Source organism: Doryrhamphus excisus, chromosome 5 (assembly GCF_030265055.1).
Source record: "Doryrhamphus excisus isolate RoL2022-K1 chromosome 5, RoL_Dexc_1.0, whole genome shotgun sequence".
NCBI classification, from domain to species: domain Eukaryota; kingdom Metazoa; phylum Chordata; class Actinopteri; order Syngnathiformes; family Syngnathidae; genus Doryrhamphus; species Doryrhamphus excisus.
The window spans coordinates 3591402-3605574 of NC_080470.1; the positions used below are offsets into that span (position 1 = coordinate 3591402).

The 14173-nt window shown below is 42.7% G+C and overlaps 1 protein-coding gene across 4 annotated transcripts in view; it reads right to left on the reverse strand.

Annotated features, from left to right (window-relative positions):
* The window catches only part of ptprc (protein tyrosine phosphatase receptor type C), a 35365-nt gene that overhangs the window by 5268 nt on the left and 15924 nt on the right, over window positions 1-14173 (reverse strand). For all 4 annotated transcript variants that reach the window (XM_058072319.1, XM_058072317.1, XM_058072320.1 and 1 more), the window contains 15 exons: window positions 12276-12490; window positions 12103-12163; window positions 11908-12016; window positions 11734-11771; window positions 10496-10593; window positions 10320-10410; window positions 10149-10225; window positions 10044-10080; window positions 9859-9956; window positions 8064-8189; window positions 7790-7947; window positions 6458-6593; window positions 3268-3417; window positions 1553-1643; window positions 1022-1155 (listed from right to left, as the gene is read on the reverse strand). In XM_058072319.1, the coding sequence (XP_057928302.1) occupies window positions 1022-1155; window positions 1553-1643; window positions 3268-3417; window positions 6458-6593; window positions 7790-7947; window positions 8064-8189; window positions 9859-9956; window positions 10044-10080; window positions 10149-10225; window positions 10320-10410; window positions 10496-10593; window positions 11734-11771; window positions 11908-12016; window positions 12103-12163; window positions 12276-12490 (1619 nt within the window). The remainder of the gene's footprint in view (window positions 1-1021; window positions 1156-1552; window positions 1644-3267; window positions 3418-6457; window positions 6594-7789; window positions 7948-8063; window positions 8190-9858; window positions 9957-10043; window positions 10081-10148; window positions 10226-10319; window positions 10411-10495; window positions 10594-11733; window positions 11772-11907; window positions 12017-12102; window positions 12164-12275; window positions 12491-14173) is intronic.

Consider the following 14173-nt stretch of genomic DNA (forward strand, 5'->3'; position numbering starts at 1 on the left):
TACGAAGGTAGTACATGACCTGTTTGCGGTGAAATTCCAAAATGACAAAACTGCACGGATCACTTTTTAGTATTCAGAACAAAAGGAATAGTAGTAGTAACACTATGTGAAGCGACTGCTCACATTCATTCATTCATTTTCCTCTGCTTTTCCTCACGAGGGTCGCGGGGGTGCTGGAGCCTATCCCAGCTGTCTTTGGGCAAGAGAGGCGGGGTACACCCTGGACTGGTGGCCAGCCAATCACAGGGCACATATAGACAAACAACCATTCACACTCACATTCATACCTATGGATAATTTGGAGTCGCTAATTAACCTAGCATGTTTTTGGAATGTGGGAGGAAACCGGAGTACCCGGAGAAAACCCATGCATGCACGGGGAGAACATGCAAACTCCACACAGAGATGGCCGAGGGTGGAATTGAACTCGGGTCTCCTAGCTGTGAGGCCTGTGTGCTAACCACCCGACCTCTGTGCAGCCCTGGTTCAGTATATTTTTCATGAAAATAGTAGTCATGCCAAAATGTTGTGTTGCTGCTGGATGTTCACAGTATCCGAGTGATACTGTCGTGGGGGTGATGGAGCCTATCCCAGCTGTCTTCGGGCAAGAGAGGCGGGGTACACCCTGGACTGGTGGCCAGCCAATCACAGGGCACATATAGACAAACAACCATTCACACTCACATTCATACCTATGGATAATTTGGAGGCGCTAATTAACCTAGCATGTTTTTGGAATGTGGGAGAAAACCGGAGTACCCGGAGAAAACCTACGCATGCACGGGGAGAACATGCAAACTCCACACAGAGATGGCAGAGGGTGGAATTGAACCCTGGTCTCCTAGCTGTGGGGTCTACGCGTAAAGCACAAAATAACAATGATAATTTGTGACCAGTGCTATTTTTAGAAGATGCCTCGCGGGCGCCTTAAGTGGTCCACCCCGCAGGCACAGCGTTGGTGACCCCTGCCAAGGTCGAATGAAACATAGGAAAGGAATGACAAATTCCTGTCATCACGTACATGAATGTAGGAAGCATTGATGTATTTAGTGGACTCATCCTCTTCATCAGATGACTCTCCGTTCTGGTCTTCATCAGGGATGCTGTCACCACTGGAACCTTCACCCAACCTCAGCAACACTCTGTTGTAGTCATCTGGTTTGACATGTTTACATTTATGATTGGATGATTGCTCTCTGGTTCTACCATATCTTACTTATTGTGTGGAAATATGGGCTAATAACTATAAAAAAAGCAATCTTCACTCGCTAAATGTACTGCAAAAAAGGCCAGTAAGGATAATTCATAATGCCGCCTACAGAGAACATACTAACTCCTTATTTCTAAAATCACAAATACTTCAACCTGCTGATATAGTTCATCTTCAAACAGCTAAAATAATGCATAAGGCTAAAAATAACCAATTAGCTAAAAATGTCATCCAATACTTCTCTACAAGAGAGGAGAAATATGATCTCAGGGAAGAAGTACATTTGAAATACTTCTATGCTAGGACTATATAGCGTGTGCAGAGAATGAAGCTTATAATTACAGGGGATGATGGATGAACAACGATTCTTGGCTTTGTTTTCCTCCATGATCCCGGTGTTGAACGTCTTCCAGTTCTTGTAGGTGGGAACTCTCTGAATTGAAGCACAGAAATATTTCACTCATTCAATCCCAGACATTCCTTCAAAAGGGAAAGATGCATGCTGAGTTCTTATAAAATGCACTTCTGACAACTTGTGGCTGGTTTTGCTGCTTAAAACTACACTAGAGATAGATAGATAGCTAGATGGATGGATGGATGGATGGATGGATGGAGCTAATTGTGATAGATGGATGGATGGATGGATAGATGGATGGATGGATGTATGGATGGGTGGGTGGATGGATGGATAGAGCTAATTGTGATGGATGGATGGATGGATGGATAGAGCTACACCAGACATAGACAGACAGATGGATGGATGGATGGATGGATGGATGGATGGATGGATGGATGGATGGATAGATAGAGCTAATTGTGATAGATGGATGGATGGATGGATGGATGGATGGATAGATAGAGCTAATTGTGATAGATGGATGGATGGATGGATGGATGGATGGATGGATAGATGGATGGATGTTTGGGTGGATGGATGGGTGGGTGGATGGATGGATAGATAGAGCTAATTGTGATGGATGGATGGATGGATGGATAGATAGAGCTAATTGTGATGGATGGATGGATGGATGGATGGATAGATAGAGCTATACCAGAAATAGACAGACAGATGGATGGATGGATGGATAGATGGATGGGTGGGTGGGTGGGTGGGTGGATGGATGGATGGATAGATAGATAGAGCTAATTGTGATGGATGGATGGATGGATAGAGCTAATTGTGATAGATGGATGGATGGAGGGATGGATGGATGGATGGATGGATGGGTGGGATGGATGGATAGATAGATAGAGCTAATTGTGATGGATTGATGGATGGATGGATGGATGGGTGGGATGGATGGGTGGGTGGGTGGATGCTTGGGTGGGTGGATGGATGATAGATAGAGCTAATTGTGATAGATGGATGGATGGATGGATGGATGGATGGGTGGGATGGATGGATGGATGGATAGATAGATAGAGCTAATTGTGATGGATGGATGGATGGATGGATAGAGCTAATTGTGATAGATGGATGGATGGAGGGATGGATGGATGGATGGATGGATGGATGGGTGGGATGGATGGATAGATAGATAGAGCTAATTGTGATGGATTGATGGATGGATGGATGAATGGATAGATAGATAGAGCTAATTGTGATGGATGGATGGGTGGATGGGTGGGATGGATGGATGAATACATAGATAGATAGATAGATAGATAGATAGAGAGAGAGAGAGAGAGAGACAAGATAAATTTTATATTTATATATATTATTATTATCATCATTATATATATATATATATATATATATATATATATATATATATATATATATATATATATATATATATATATATATATATATAATGTATATCAGCTGAGAAAAAATCATATATATATATATAAATGATAAATAATATGATGAATAAATAAATAAAATTTATTATTTATTATAATTTAATGAATAAATAAAATGATGTCTTCTATTGTGCAGTTGCGTCATCACCTCTTTATATATAAATACGTCTTTGGGATCGGGCGTTCGGGTTGAAAAAATATGTATAAATACGTCTTTGGTATCAAAAGAGTTCATATTTAATATCTCATACCTCAAACTCCTCCTCCAGTAAAGTGGGTTCCTGAGCAGTGCTGCTATCTTTTAGCATGCTTAGCGCACTGTGAAGCTCTGACAGTGAGATCTCCGTTTCTCCAAACTGGTTGTGCTCCAGTAAGGCCTGGTGAATGAGGATGTACTGGGCCTGGGGAGGGATAAACACCAAGATGAAACCAACATTGGACCCTCCATGTAAATACAGTAATCCCTTTCAAATATATATTAATTACGGTAATACATCATGCTCTTTGATAGTCAGAAATATGCATATTTAAGCAAATGTTATGTATTTATAAAGCATTTTCAAGAATAAAAATATCTAAATGAGCTAAAATACAAATATAGGCATTCAGAAGAGACGTTCAAAGTCATGTAGTTTACAACACTGATCACTAGTTGTCAGTAATGTTACTGTAATCTTCGGGGAGACACACAAGCACCAGACTTGATGGTCAGCACAACAAGCTTTAATTCATTCATTCATTTTCTACCACTTATCCTTACAAGGGGGGTGCTGGAGCCTATCCCAGCTGTCTTCGGGCGAGAGGCGGGGTACACCCTGGACTGGTGGCCAGCCAATCACAGGGCACATATAGACAAACAACCATTCACACTCACATTCATACCTATGGACAATTTGGAGTCGCCAATTAACCTAGCATGTTTTTGGAATGTGGGAGGAAACCGGAGTACCCGGAGAAAACCCCACGCATGCACGGGTTGGAATTGAACTCGGGTCTCCTAGCTGTGAGGCCCGCGCGCTAACCGCTCGGTCGACAACAGCTTTTCATCAATCCGTAACATGGGCCACTGTTACAGCCATAACCAATGGCGTCACTTCCTGTCCACTCCTCACTCAGCGCCTTACCAGCACTGTAATTTTCAGTTAGACACACAAGCACCAGACTTAATCGCCAGAACAACAATCCCTAACATGGGCTACTGTTGCAGTCATAACTCATGCTAACGCTGAAAGTCAACTCTGAACCAATGACGTCACTTCCTGTCACAGGGCACATATACAGTGGGGCAAAAAAGTATTTAGTCAGCCACCAATTGTGCAAGTTCTCCCACTTAAAAAGATGAGAGAGGCCTGTAATTTTCATCATAGGTACGCTTCAACTATGAGAGACAAAATGAGAAAAAAAAATCCAGATAATCACATTGTTTGATTTTTAAAGAATTTATTTGCAAATCATGGTGGAAAATAAGTATTTGGTCACCTACAAACAAGCAAGATTTGTGGCTCTCACAGACCTGTAAGTTCTTCTTTAAGAAGCTCCTCTGTCCTCCACTCGTTACCTGTATTGATGGCACCTGTATATCAGTATAAAAGACACCTGTCCACAACCTCAGACAGTCACACTCCAAACTCCACTATGGCCAAGACCAAAGAGCTGTCAAAGGACATCAGAAACAAAATTGTAGACCTGCACCAGGCTGGGAAGACTGAATCTGCAATAGTTAAGCAGCTTGGTGTGAAGAAATCAACTGTGGGAGCAATTGTGAGAAAATGGAAGACCTACAAGACCACCGATAATCTCCCTCGATCTGGGGCTCCACGCAAGATCTCACCCCGTGGGGTCAAAATGATAACAAGAACGGTGAGCAAAAATCCCAGAACCACACGGGGGGACCTAGTGAAAGACCTGCAGAGAGCTGGGACCATATTAACGAAGGCTACCATAAGTAACACACTCCGCCGCCAGGGACTCAAATCCTGCAGTGCCAGACGTGTCCCCCTGCTGAAGCCAGTACATGTCCAAGCCCGTCTGAAGTTTGCTAGAGAGCATTTGGATGATCCAGAAGAGGATTGGGAGAATGTAATATGGTCAGATGAAACCAAAATAGAACTTTTTGGTATCAACTCAACTCGTCGTGTTTGGAGGAGAAAGAATGCTGAGTTGCATCCAAACAACACCACACCTACTGTGAAGCATGGGGGTGGAAACATCATGCTCTGGGGCTGTTTTTCTGCAAAGGGACCAGGACAACTGATCCGTGTAAATGGGAGAATGAATGGGGCCATGTATCGTGAGATTCTGAATGAAAACCTTCTTCCATCAGCAAGGGCACTGAAGATGAAACGTGGCTGGGTCTTTCAGCATGACAACGATCCCAAACACACCGCCCGGGCAACGAAGGAGTGGCTTCATAAGAAGCATTTCAAGGTCCTGGAGTGGCCTAGCCAGTCTCCAGATCTCAACCCCATAGAAAATCTTTGGAGGGAGTTGAAAATCCGTGTTGCCCAGCGACAGCCCCTAAACATCACTGCTCTAGAGGCGATCTGCATGGAGGAATGGGCCAAAATACCTACAACAGTGTGTGAAAATCTTGTGAAGAGTTACAGAAAACGTTTGATCTCTGTCATTGCCAACAAAGGGTATATCACAAAGTATTGAGATGAACTTTTGTTTTTGACCAAATACTTATTTTCCACCATGATTTGCAAATAAATTCTTTAAAAATCAAACAATATGATTATCTGGATTTTTTTTTCTCATTTTGTCTCTCATAGTTGAAGCGTACCTATGATGAAAATTACAGGCCTCTCTCATCTTTTTAAGTGGGAGAACTTGCACAATTGGTGGCTGACTAAATACTTTTTTGCCCCACTGTAGACAAACAACCATTCACACTCACATTCATACCTATGGACAATTTGGAGTCGCCAATTAACCTAGCATGTTTTTGGAATGTGGGAGGAAACCGGAGAAAACCCACGCATGCACACGTTGGAATTGAACTCGGGTCTCCTAGCTGTGAGGACCGCGCGCTAACCGCTCGGTCGACAACAGGCTTTCATCAAACCCTAACATGGGCCACTGTTGCAGCCATAACCCATGCCGTGCTAAAACTCAACTCTGAACCAGTGATGTCACTTCCTGTCCACTTCACACTCAATCTCCATAGGACCGGAACACATTTACAGCAACACATGCATGAGCAAGAGTCTCTTTTACTTCTTAAATTTATTATTTTCTCTCATTATGTTAAGTGTAAAGCTGACTGTAGGGGTGTTATTTTATGTCTACAGGGCTCTAATAACGTTCCAAGCCGCAGGCTTTCTATGAAAATATTCCATTTATTGATTGGTTGGTTTGAAAAGCACCAATGAATCAATGATGTATGTACATAATCAATACACACGACAGTGATATATATGATTAAAACAGATGGTTTACCTCCACTTGAACCATGAGATATCTCTGTTTGCGGAGTTTGAACACATATCCGTAGATGTCCACTCTGCTTTCTGCCTCCAGACACTCCATCATGGCATCAATGCCGATGTAGGTGCCCGTTCTGCCCACTCCAGCACTGCACATCAGAAAGTGTATTCAACTTTTGTGGAGCACGAGCACATAAAAATGAGTTCAGGGACAGTGGGAGGAAGTAGCTTCATGAGACACTTGATTCCTGATTAAAATACCACAAAGAACTAATTTACTCTTTCGTCTTTTGTCTTTTCTCTAATTATGAAATGGTAATGGTAATGGTTTTATTTCATTTGAACATGCATCAGATTACAATTGAATGCATCCCATAATCAGTTCACAGTTCCACATGTCCAAAAGGAGTAGGAAGAAGCAAAGCTTATTAAATCCTACCCCTCCATCTGGTACTTTTACAATCAGTAACTGTTACATTTGTTCACTTCCTGCTTTCTGTCATGCATTAAATTAAATTAAATTAAATTAAATTAAATTAAATTAAATTAAATTAAATTAAATTAAATTAAATTAAATTAAATTAAATTTAAAATTAAATTTAAATTAAATTACATTTAATTTAATTCATCTCCTAAATTTGATTTAATTTAATTTAATTTAATTTGATTTTACAATTACAAAATGAATTACAATTACAAAATTACAACAATTAATTTAATTTAATTTAATTTAATTTAATTGTGATATATATATATATAGCACATCATGACTGGTTCAAGACTCTTCATCCTTGTATTTAGCAAACATCAACTGCTTGTATTGTTTCTTGAATTGGCTCGTCGTTGTGCATTGTTTGATTTCCTTACTCAATCCATTCCATAGTTTGATTCCACATACTGAAATGCTATGGCTAGCATAACGTAGTCCTAGCATAGAAGTGTTTCAAATGTACTTCTTCCCTGAGATCATATTTCTCCTCTCTTGTAGAGAAGTATTGGATGACATTTTTAGCTAATTGGTTAATTTTAGCCTCATGCATTATTTTAGCTGTTTGAAGTCATGTTTAAGCAAATGTGACATATTTCTGGGCTAAAGTAACTACAATACAAATATAAAGTATGTTATGTGGTGACTAGGTGTTATATTGATGGAGACTTCATCCAAAACAGGAAGTGCTCGGTGATCATGTGACTCCCACCACCAACGTATTTGAGTCTATATAATGTCTTATTTTCTGTCTTTTGCGTCGACTACATTGGGTAATACTAGAACTTCTGATTTTGCACTTTATCTGCTCCTGTACTTTGGATGGGACTAATTATCTTATCTTATAACTTGACTTACCTGCAGTGGACAACAATGGGCCCACTGAAAATGTTTTTAAAGGCGTTAACTCGCCGTCTGAGCTTCAAGAGGAGGTGGGGCTCCCCGGGAACGCCGTGATCAGGCCAACTGATGAACTGGATGTGGGTCACTTCTCTCTCTGTGCTCTTCTCTCTCCTCTAAAACACATGTAAAGACATGGCAGGATACCACACGGCTCAATGAATACTTCATGAGACCGATACATCTTTCTGCAGTATTAATGCACATTTTCACGCTTTCATCCGAGACTCACATTAGTCAGGCTAAGATTGCGGATCGTATAATCAGGGAAGTGATCTTCTGAAGTGAGCTTGACAACAAACTCCTCGTATATTTCTGTCTCTCGGTCAGGAGATGGCCAGTATTGCACACACTTGACCTGCAATAGAACACAGACCATGAAAACAGTCTTATCACAATAAGGCTTTAAACACGCTTTGAACCCTGTGGCCTAAACAATAATGAATGAAGAAAAACAGTTCCCATGATGCTTAGAGCGCAGAGTCAGGAAGTATTGAATAGGAGTCAAGTTTGGAAGTTTTACACAACAATCAGGATTCATGCATTCATTTTCTACCGCTTATCCTCACGAGGGTCGCGGGGGTGCTGGAGCCTATCCCAGCTGTCTTTGGACGAGAGGCGGGGTACACCCTGGACTGGTCGCCAGCCAATCACAGGGCACAACAAACTCCACACAGAGATGGCCGAAGGTGGAATTGAGCTCGGGTCTCCTAGCACGCTAACCACTCCTTCCGCCATGCAGCCCACGATCAAGATTTGATCTGACAAATCTTAAGTGCGTTTGATCAAGCATAGAATTAAGTAAGGCGATGTACGCATGCTAAAACATTCATTCATTAATTTTATACCACTTATCCTTGAGGGTGGCAGGGGTGCTGGAGCCTATCCCAGCTGTCTTCGGGCGAGAGGCGGAGTACACCCTGGACTGGTCACCAGCCAATCACAGGGCACATATAGACAAACAACCATTCACACTCACATTCATACCTATGAACAATTTGGAGTCACCAATTAACCTAGCATGTTTTTGGAATGTGGGAGGAAAGCGGAGTACCCGGAGAAAACCCACGCATGCACGGGGAGAACATGCAAACTCCACACAGAGATGGCCGAGGGTGGAATTGAACCCTGGTTTCCTAGCTGTGAGGCCTGCGCGCTAACCACTCCTACACCGTGCAACCCACAATCAAGATTTGATCTGACAAATCTTAATTAAGTTTGATCAAGCATAGAATTAAGTACTGTATTTTCCGCACCATAAGGCGATGCTAAACATGTGGTTTATAATAAATAATAATAATAATACATTTGTATAGCGCTTTTCAAAATACTCAAAGACGCTTTACAGAAAATAGAGTTGAATAATAGCAAGTAAACAAAGGAAAAGATACATTAAAATACAACATTCATTCGTTTATACACAGCTTAAACATTCATTCATTTTCTACCGCTTTTTCCTCACGAGGGTCGCCGGGGGTGCTGGAGCCTATCCCAGCTGTCCTTGGGCGAGAGGCGGAAAAAAGTAAAAAAAGTTCTCCTATTCCGTGTGGAAGTGGTAAGTTTTTGGCTCCTTAAGTTTGGAAAAAATAAATTAAAGGCCAACTGATTAGCTCGGTGGGCTGCACGGCGGGCGGACAAGTGGTTAGCACGCAGGCCCCACAGCTAGGAGACCGGAGTTCAATTCCACCCTCTCTGTGTGATGTTTGCATGTTCTCCCCGTGCATGCGTGGGTTTTCTCCAGGTACTCCGGTTTCCTCCCACATTCCAAAAACATGCTAGGTTAATTAGCGACTCCAAATTGTCCATAGGTATGAATGTGAGTGTGAATGGTTGTTTGTCTATATGTGCCCTGTGATTGGCTGGCCACCAGTCCCAGGGTGTGCCCCGCCTCTCGCCCCAAGACAGCTGGGATAGGCTCCAGCACCCCCGCGACCCTCATGAGGAAAAATGAATGAATGAATGAATGAATGAAATTGAACTTTCAACCTGTATGAGGTCAATTGTGTTTGTGTTTCATGTTAAACTACCTTGTTTCCCTCCTCGCAGCGTGTTACCATGACAATGATAGAAGATTGCTGCTCCCAGATCATTCTCCAGAAGTCGCACACAGTTTCCTCCTTTGGGCCTGAAGCAGACATAAGACACACACAACCATGCACACTTAGTACACACAGGACTAAGTGCAAGTGCAAGACAGAGAACACTTTGGTACCTTGAGCTGCAATGTATTTCTTGGATTCGTTGTATCCCTGCACAGGAAGACACATTCAATAAGTTTGCACCTTTCACACAGAATGCAAGCAAAAGTGACTCGTACATCGACGAAGCTGGCGTTGATGTAGTCGCAGCCGGCTTCTCCATTTCCTGTTCTCAGCTGGACTCGGTTGTAATCGTCTATACAAGAGAGAACATATTCAGTATGGTTGTAAACTGTTTTTTATTACTTTTAATGAAACGCTGATCAATTTAAAAAAAAAAAGTCACTTACATGGTAGGATGTCCACATAGCGGTTCTTGACGGCATTGTAAGGTTTTTTGGCTTCTTTCATGGAGTACCGTGTAAAAATTCTCGGGATGCTCTGAAAGCATAATAATATAATCTTTGACTGTATGCCCCTCCCTGGGTAACAAATTATAATCCCAACAAAAAACAATGCACAAAACCTGAAACTCAGCCAGAAAAAGGCGTCCCTCATCAGCCAGCTTCCTTTTGTATGCTTCCAGCAATGTGTCAGCTTCAATTGGTTCCACGGAAAGGCTCTCTGTAAGAACACACCATCACAGAAATGACTTTTTCGAGTGAATAATAATAATAATAGGCTGCACGACGAGTGGTTAGCACGCAAACCTCACAGCTAGGAGACCTGAGTTCAATTCCACCCACATTCCAAAAACATGCTAGGTTAATTGGCGACTCCAAATTGTCCATAGGTATGAATGTGAGTGTGAATGGTTGTTTGTCTATATGTGCCCTGTGATTGGCTGGTGACCAGTCCAGGGTGTTCCCCGCCTCTCAGACAGACAGTTGGGATAGGCTCCAGCACCCCCGCGACCCTCGTGAGGAAAAAGCGGTAGAAAATGAAGGAATGAATGAATAATAATAATAGGCTGCACGGTGGTCGAGTGGTTAGCGCGCAGACCTAACAGCTAGGAGCCAAGGGTTCAATTCCACCCTCGGCCATCCCTGTGTGGAATTTGCATGTTCTCCCCGTGCATGCGTGGGTTTTCTCCAGGTACTCCGGTTTCCTCCCACATTCCAAAAACATGCTAGGTTAATTGGCGACTCCAAATTGTCCATAGGTATGAATGTGAGTGTGAATGGTTGTTTGTCTATATGTGCCCTGTGATTGGCTGGCCACCAGTCCAGGGTGTTCCTCGCCTCTCGCCCCAATACAGCTGGGATAGGCTCCAGCACCCCCGCGACCCTCGTGAGGATAAGCGGTAGAAAATGAATGAATGAGTTCTCCTCCTATTTTGTGTGGAAGTGGTAACTTTTTGGCTTCTTATTTTGTCTTTCCCCACCCTCTGCCATCTCTGTGTGGAGTTTGCATGTTCTCCCCGTGCATGCGTGGGTTTTCTCCGGGTACTCCGGTTTCCTCCCACATTCCAAAAACATGCTAGGTTAATTGGTGACTCCAAATTGTCCATAGGTATGAATGTGAGTGTGAATGGTTGTTTGTCTATATGTGCCCTGTGATTGGCTGGCCACCAGTCCAGGGTGTACCCCGCCTCTCGCCCCAATACAGCTGGGAGAGGCTCCAGCACCCCCGCGACCCTCGTGAGGAAAGGCGGTAGAAAATGGACGAATGAATGAATGAGTTCTCCTCCTATTTTGTGTGGAAGTGGTAACTTTTTGGCTTCTTATTTTGTCAAAATTGTCCATAGCTATTTTCTGTACTTACTTGCATTGGGAATAAGAAGCAGGTTTTCACTCATGTCTCTGCAAGCAAATCAAAATAAAATAAAAGTTCATATGATGTTAGCAGAACCAAAATATGACACAGTTATAAATGCAATCAGCTTTGTAAAAGTTGAACGGTGCTAACTTTAGGAACAAGTTAGCGAAAAATACCTACCGGGACCTTTGGCGTTTAACGACGTAGATCTTGTAGAGAACCACGAGCAGTGCCACGGATGTGAAAATGATGAGGAAGATAAGAAACCCAGTGAGGGCTTTGTCATTGTCTGCAAAATAAACAACACAATCTTAGATAGAGTATATTTACAGTGCTAGGTAAATTTCCATGTACGGAAAAAAAACACACACATACAACGAGTATCAGTGGTGTCTTGCGAGATTGAGCTGTTGAAATCCTTGTTGGAGGCCAACACCTGAAACAGCAGAGCAGGTCTTTTACAGGAACTATACAGGACTCCCCAAAAAGAATGTGGGAAAATAACAAAAACTTCAAATCACACAGAAGTTTAAATGGAATGTACGCACCTCCACGTGATAGGTCGTAGAGTAGCTCAAATCTGTGAAGAGGAACTCACAGATTGTTTTCCTCTGCTCGCTTTCCGCCATTTTACTACCATCCCGGCGGAGTATTGCAATGAATGCATTGTTTGGCCCATTGAATTGATTTGAATGTTGACAAGTCACTTGAATCTCGTTGTTTTCAACAGTGGTTGCTTTCAGGTCAGTTACGCCGTCTGGCACTGGGGTGAAATCAAAACTTTTAGAAACGTTTGAAACATAGTGGACGCTAATATCATGTTTTGAAGTTTTACACAACGATCAGGATTCATTCATTCATTTTCTACCGATTATCCTCACGAGGGTCGCGGGGGGACCCTGGACTGGTGGCCAGCCAATCACAGGGCACAACAAAGTCCACACAGAGATGGCCGAGGGTGGAACTGAACTCGGGTCTCCTCGCTGTGAGGCCCGCACGCTCACGATCAAGATTTGATCTGACAAATCTTAAGTACGTTTGATCAAGCATAGAATTAAGTACCGTATTTTCCGCACCATAAGGCGATGTACGCATGCTAAAACATTCATTCGTTCATTTTCTACCGCTTATCCTCACGAGGGTCGCGGGGGTGCTGGAGCCTATCCCAGCTATCTTCGGGCGAGAGGCGGGGTACACCCTAGACTGGTCGCCAGCCAATCACAGGGCACAACAAACTCCACACAGAGATGGCCGAGGGTGGAATTGAACTCGGGTCTCCTAGGTGTGAGGCCTGCACGCTCACGATCAAGATTTGATCTGACAAAACTTAAGTACGTTTGATCAAGCATAGAATTAAGTACCGTATTTTCCACACCATAAGGCGATGTACGCATGCTAAAACATTCATTCGTTCATTTTCTACCGCTTATCCTCACGAGGGTCGCGGGGGTGCTGGAGCCTATCCCAGCTGTATTCGGGCGAGAGGCGGGATACAACCTGGACTGGTCGCCAGCCAATCACAGGGCACATATAGACAAACAACCATTCACACTCACATTCATACCTATGGACAATTTGGCGTGGCTAATTAACCTAGCATGTTTTTGGAATGTGGGAGGAAACCGGAGTACCCGGAGAAAACCCACGCATGCACGCGGAGAACATGCAAACTCCACACAGAGATGGCCGAGAGTGGGATTGAACTCGGGTCTCCTAGCTGTGAGGTCTGCGCTCTAACCACTCGATCGCCGTGCAGCCACATTTCAAATTATTGGTGACAATTTCAAGTTTTCATCATTAAACCCTAGACTGTCAGAGGTATTATCTTCACTAGCGTCGTGGGGTATGCTGGAGCCTATACCAGCAGGGTACATTGAGTAAGGAAGTCAAACAATGCACAACGATGAGCCAATTCAAGAAACAATACAAGCAGTTGATGTTTGCTAAATACAAGGATGAAGAGTCTTGAACCAGTCATGATGTGCTATATATATCACTATATTGACACTTACTATGGTACCCATTATGTCATTGGATGCTCATATCACCTCGTACTTCGGTACGTGACAAAAAAACAAAAAAACAAAAACAAAAACAAAAACCCCAAAAAACTTAAACTATATTAGGAAAGCAGGAAGTGAACAAATGTAACAGTTACTGATTGTAAAAGTACCAGATGGAGGGGTAGGATTTAATAAGCTTTACTTCTTCCTACTCCTTTTGGACATGTGGAACTGGGAACTGATTCGACAAAAATAACAAAAATAAAAAACAAAAAAAACCTTAAACTATATTAGGAAAGCAGGAAGTGAACAAATGTAACAGTTACTTATTGTAAAAGTACCAGATGGAGGGGTAGGATTTAATAAGCTATGCTTCTTCCTACTCCTTTTGGACATGTGGAACTGTGAACTGATTATGTGATGCATTCAATTGTAATCGGATG